The 6,562-nt window shown below is 31.5% G+C and overlaps 1 protein-coding gene across 1 annotated transcript; it reads right to left on the reverse strand.

Moving 5' to 3' along the window:
* Positions 1–2,903: 2,903 nt before the first annotated feature.
* On the reverse strand, positions 2,904–6,232 carry LOC127729276 (uncharacterized). Its single transcript, XM_052237010.1, has 4 exons — positions 6,088–6,232; positions 4,803–5,676; positions 3,951–4,013; positions 2,904–3,197 (listed from the first exon to the last, which is right to left on the reverse strand). The coding sequence occupies exons 2-3, from the start codon at positions 5,665–5,667 to the stop codon at positions 3,958–3,960; spliced, it is 921 nt and encodes a 306-aa protein (XP_052092970.1). The 5' UTR covers positions 5,668–5,676; positions 6,088–6,232; the 3' UTR covers positions 2,904–3,197; positions 3,951–3,957.
* Between the last annotated feature and the right edge of the window lie 330 nt (positions 6,233–6,562).

Below are 6,562 nucleotides of genomic sequence, written 5' to 3' on the forward strand. Positions count from 1 at the left end.
CTTCGCACTTGATCGAGATTTGTTGTACGCCTTACAATAAAATAGTACTACAACACATTAGGTAAAATCATCCTGAATATGCATGAAATGATTCCCGCTGGACGTTTAACAATTAACAATCAATCAATCAGTAGGTAAAGTGTTCAGCTGGGTTCGTGTTTTTTCAAGTAATTATCTGAACTACCACAGAAGATATCATAGTCATTGAATAATAAGGAGTTGGGGTATGATTGTCAATGAGATAACTACCCAACATATACCAAATGAAGTTGATTTAAGCAACTATAGCTCATGCGTTTTGATTGGTTGCATCTTTGACAAATGATGAAATTCTTACACATAGTTAGAATTTAGATTTTTTATGGAATGAGTTAAAAAATATTGTACCTTGATTGATATCACATTAAATACTTTCTCTTTAAAGTTTGTTACGCAGTTCAGAAGTTCCGAGCAGCAACAATATGATATAGTTTAACGTCATTGTTGCCATTTTTATATTTTACATTAGTGTGTTCAATTTGACGTTTAGATAGAACAATATACAAATAGATAATGATAAAAGAGTTTCTAAAATGTCATGTGTCATTTTATTAAAGCAACAAAATACTCATTTGGTGCAACAGAAATAGTACCGTGAAATATTTCAAAGTCAAATTTATTTGAGCTTTTGTCTGAAAATACATTTTTTTCGAATAAAATGAGGCCTAATGTGAAACTGTAGAATTTTCCATTAAATTAAAATTTGTGTTTTTTTTTTTAGTTATAATCATTCGTCATTACTACAGATTCGGTGAAATCTTTATGAATGACTTTAACTTATATGTACAATTTTACAAAATTTATTTCAAACAAAATGAGGCTTTACTTCTATGACAAATAATATCGAAATAATTGAAAATTCATCGACTCTAACACAAAATATGGACAATTCAATGTTAACGTGGTATTTAATTCGTTTTGAAAGCTTCAGACGTACTCCCTTTATACCATTTCCAACTGGACCAAATATGAAAATAAGGAGATGTGGTATGATTGCCTACGAGACAACTATCCACCAAAGTTCAAATGAAGTGGATGTAAGCAATTATAGACAACCGTACGGGCTTCAACAATGAGAAAAACCCATACCGTATATATTCGGTTTTAAAAGGCCCCGACATGAAAAATATGAAACATTCAATTCAAATAACTACTTTACCTTGAAATTCACGACCCAAAGTTTTTTACAGCGTAATTTCGACCCATTCTTGGTATTTTATGCATAAAACATGAAGAAATAAATTGGAAGTTGTATGAAAAGTGGCAAGTAATACACTGCCCACGCTAGGTACTACATTTCAAAGGACAACACTGTGTCTGTGGTCTCGGATCTATAACACGCAAGCAAAAGAATGAAAAACAAGCTGACGGAATTGCGTCCGTACTGCACAAATTGGACGAAGTATCATCAATGTGGCTGAAGTATTTGGTACTACGTGTATAGTTATTATAAAAGGGTTAATGTGCGTAGGGAATATTGTCTCTAGAATTATATCAAATTGCAGTCGGAAGCTCGTGCAATATGATATATTGCTCTGGAAAAGAAATTATGTTATTATCAGAAAATATATTTTATGCTCTTCAGCTTTGTCAATACAAGGGAACAGCCAATGGTAACAAAAAAAGCTGTAATGATACGTCTACACGATATTATACCAAACTCTAAAAGCATTATATAATCTACTGAAAGTGGCGTAATTGCCGAAAATTGAAGATCGAAGCGAGGCGAAACAAAACTTGGACGATTTTATACTAAATATTAATATATATCGTGAAAAACATATTTTTCATGTATCTATTTTTTTTTTTGGTGATCAAAGGGAGCGACGACACACTTTTCAATTTAGTTGGACTTGAAATAGAAATGCAAAACAATTATTTTCGTGTCAATCGTTCGTAAATTCCTCAGTTATAGATATAGATATTAAAGTTAAATGTTTAAACGTTAGACCCTTACCAAAATATTTTTTATCGTCCAAACACGTCAAACGGACTTCGTAACCAATTATTCGTACCTACACCACAATCTTAAATTTTTGCAAGAAATGTTTTTTTCACTTAACTACCAGGTGCCTGTTGTTCAGTGGTTGTCGTTTGTTGGTGTGGTTCATAAGTGTTTCTTGATTCTCGTTTTTTTATATAGATTAGACCGTTGGTTTTCCTGTTTAAATTGTTATACACTAGTATTTTGGGGCCCTTTATAGCTTGCTGTTCGGTGTGAGCCAAGGCTCCGTGTTGAAGGCCGTACTTTGACCTATAATTGTTTACTTTTTACACATTGTGACTTGGATGGATAGTTGTCTCATTGGCACTCATACCACATCTTCTTATTTATATATACCCTGGTTCTCCAAACTTTAAAGAATATCTTTAAAACTGTAAATGTAGAAGTTATCTTTCTATTCAAGACATTATTAAATTACATGAGTATAAACATCATACATCACATTCCTCCATTGATTATTTCGTTGAGGCACATACGAAAACCCAAAACAGAAATGGTTTTAAGTATATATGGTTTGTAATGTCGTTATGTCTCATTGATGTATACCTTACATCTCCCTGTATTCATAAACTATTCTGAAATATCTTAAAACTAAATATATCGTGTAAGACTTTTGGCACCGCCAATATACTTGGAACGTGACAGCGTTAGTCCTTTTTCATTGGAGTTCTACAATTTTGTATTTTGGTTCACTCTTTTTTTTTTTTTTTTTTTTGCTGAACGAAAATGACAGATATCGAAACAAGCAAATCAAACCAAATTGAAAGTCGTCCTTTCCCTAATGATCATTTATCTTCCTCGTTTTTCTATGGAAAAGTAAATAAATAGTGCCATTTCTTCATTTAAAATATAAAAGACCTTTATCTAAAAAACTTTATTTCTGTACAAAACATTCATAACAATTGATTAGAGTATTAGACTACTTATACGACAACATTTTATTGCACCTTTCAAAAAGACTATATAAATTAAAACGATATAAATACATTGTAATAACAGAAATTCTTATATAAATGATACATGTTCGTTTTAAACACTGCGAATCTAGTGAGGGTTATTTGGATACTGCAAATCTAGCAGGGGTCATTTGGAGACTGCAATTCTAGCAGGAGTCATTTGGAGACATCTTGGCTTTGGTAATGCTGTTTATAACCTGAAAGATAAGATAATGGATGAGGTTTAATTTTTCAAAAACAGTGTGGGTTTAAAATGTAATGAGTCAAATGATAGTTCAATAAATATGCCTTAGTGTTAGTTCTTGGCGAAATTGAGTGGAGTGTTAAATCTAAAAAAAATTATATCCATGTGCCTGTCTCAAGTTAGGAAGCTCGTCAGTGGTAGCATTATGTCATATCTTAATGTTGTTTTTTTATTTGAAGAATTTGGTGTTGATGGCAGATCTTTGATTGTTTCTGTGTAAATTATTCACATTTTTATAGACTTTTTGAGCTTGACATATTGTATTGATACCTGTCTATTGTTGAGGACTGTATGTTGCCATCTGTACATGTCTTTTTGTTATTTTCATCGTTGGGTTGATGTCTCATTGACGTATAGCCCACATCTCATTTGATTTATACTTAATGTGAACGCCAAAGAATTTACTAATGCATAAAAAAATTCTACTTCTGTTAAAAATATACAGAAAACTCTATATCGATCCTAGAAATAATAGTGATTAAATTAAACAAATCAAACCAAAGTCTCTAATGTCAATATCATATTTCGCAAATTGACAAGCATCAATCACTAAATAAATAGTCAAAATTACATAACTTTTTTTTAATTTGCAATACTTAAAATGAATAAATCTAGAAATATTTACAAATGTACTGTTCATTTTATTTATTTATTTCATTATCAATACTTTAAATTATCATTATTTTCATCTTTATTCAGTACTCACCTTTTCTTTATTTTTTTCCTTTGGCAAGCAACAAAAGAGGAACTGCTATTAGGGCTGCAGGCACTGTTAAAATAAGATTCAGAACATAAAATTTTATCATTTATGTTTTATTGTACGTAACAAAAGTAAGTAAAGATATGTGCTCTTTGTCGAGAGATAGCATTTATTGTTTAATAAACAAAACAGGCTATTTATCACTACTTTTTTGGAGGCTTAATACAAATGTTTTTGCCTAATTAAGAAGCTAGAATTTTCCCCCGAAAAAAATGAAGAGGTCGTATCGACCGGGAAAACCTATGGAACCAACAGTCTATTAATGATGGTATCGAGAAATTTAAACATTGGGACAAACAGTCTTCAAGAAATGACTTAATAAAGTGAAGCAGTCACAGCGCTTTTCTAGAATAGTTTCAATAACGAACGACTTTGATGGGGAAAAAAAATACACGAAAACAAATATAATACAAGGAATCATAACAAGAATAGTTAAAATGTGCAAGGACATCTTTCCTTGTGAGAAATTTACCCCGGTATCAACTGTATATAATATAACAAATAGGAAGTGCCCAAAACATTGACTAACATTGGGAACCAGCTGTACAAAAAGTACAACGATAGTTAGGCCTGCGGCAGACGATACCGAGGAGAGGGTAAGGAAATTATTTATTAAAAAAGTGTTGGACAAACAAAACAAGTATTATTGGACCAATCTTATATATGTTTATATATATAGAGAGAGAGAGAGGTATTCAAATAATATGCATCAAAACCATTATAAATCGTTTAAAGTAAGAAAGAAAGAATAATTAATATAGACTATTTTGGGGCCATAGGTTAGGTACATTTACTTACAAAATGGACTGTTCATAATTCTTTCACCAAGTGAAGGTCTGTGATGAAAAATAAATTGATCGGAATGGCCTCCAAATGGCATTCCTACTGGTACGGGTAACATCATGTGATTCCTATGGGGAAAATGTTTGTTTCCATAACCATAATTTTGGTACACACCATAATTACCAGTATATCGAAACAATGGGTGAACTCCATACATATTATGTCCGTATGGATTAAATCCCGAGCGCTGACCATACGACCATGGAAATGAACTAAAAGGAGACCATGGAAATCCTGATTGAAATCCATTGTAACCGGAACCGAATGGGTTCATAAAGAAGAATGGAAATGTGTTGTAGAAGTTCTTCGCATAATTAGAACCATATCCGCTTCCGTAACCTTTCGTATATCTATAATTTGTAGGATATCCTTGATTGTAATTTGTTCCATATCCTGAATTGTAGTTAGTTCCATATCCAGAGTTGTAATTTGTACCATATCCAGAGTTGTAATTTGTTCCATATCCAGAATTATAGTTTGATCCATATCCACTATTATAGTTATTTAAGTTTGATCCATATCCGCTATTATAGTTATTTAAGTTTGATCCATATCCGCTATTATAGTTATTTAAGTTTGATCCATATCCGCTGTTATAGCTATTTAAGTTTGATCCATATCCGCTATTATAGCTATTTAAGTTTGATCCATATCCGCTATTATAGTTATTTAAGTTCGATGCGCTATTATAGTTATTTAAGTTCGATCCGTAGTTAGAACTGCTACTATAGCCCACTTTACCAGTATAAGAAGAAACAATGGATATGTTTATGATGAGCAATACATATAAAAACCAAATCAGCTGTAGTGAATTCTGCATAATTTGAATCTACAATATAAAACAATTGATATTTAAGCAAAATGTGTACACAGCTATTGGTTTGATGTTCAACAATATTGTTCAAATTATATCGCAATTCTTGTAGTAAAAAAGAACAAATCAAGTACGGGTCTTTCGGAAACGTTTTTCTTCAGTGCCTGTTGTGTCCTTATAGAAAACCGATGCGAATTAGAAATTTATTGCTGTCAAGCAATATTTGTGACGAAGAAATGCACTTGTGTTCGACAAAAAAAACGTAGATTAAGATTCAATTAAGTGCTTACGTAATTATAATAGTTACCATTACAAGTTATAATCTAATAACAAAACAATTGCGTAATTGTAATTCATCCAAGTTTGTGAATGAAATGATGAAAAACTTGTATATATAAATGCAACCTCAAAATCGAAAATACTTACTTGTGTTTCTATACGAAGTCAAAGTTGTTGTTTTACTATGAAGAGTGTAGCAAGCATTTATAGGTTCCATTCTGTTGTTAGTCATTTCCCGAAATACACACGCAAAATAAGTGCGTCATATTTCTGATTCCTCTGGTTAAATGCGGGTATAGATGAGTAATACAGTATTTTCCATTTATTGGTTGACAAGTTGTCAAAACTAGTTTTGAGGACAAGGTATTTGACAAGTTACATCTTAATTGACCCTGGGTTACCTGAATTCATGATTATCCCGACGTCGAACGAAACTTCCGACTTTTCAATAAAAAAAAAACTTTTGATTTTTGGACCAGTCAAATTCAATGAACGGTTTTATAGAGCTTTTATCGAAATATGTAGTTATATACTTATATGAAATATAAAATATACATATGCACATTTTGCATGTCTGACATCATATAATTACAGTCAGGTGAAGTGTAAATAGTAAACAATG

The sequence above is a fragment of the Mytilus californianus genome, unplaced genomic scaffold (assembly GCF_021869535.1).
Source record: "Mytilus californianus isolate M0D057914Y unplaced genomic scaffold, xbMytCali1.0.p SCAF_2, whole genome shotgun sequence".
Classification (NCBI taxonomy): Eukaryota; Metazoa; Mollusca; class Bivalvia; order Mytilida; family Mytilidae; genus Mytilus; species Mytilus californianus.

Bases quoted from the DNA above. Each gene is read 5' to 3' on its own strand.
- LOC127729276 (XM_052237010.1), bottom strand. From the start codon at position 5,667: ATGCAGAATTCACTACAGCTGATTTGGTTTTTATATGTATTGCTCATC. The intron at 4,014-4,802 runs GTAAGTAAATGT...TTATTTTAACAG, and splicing joins AATTATGAACAGTCCATTTT to TGCCTGCAGCCCTAATAGCA.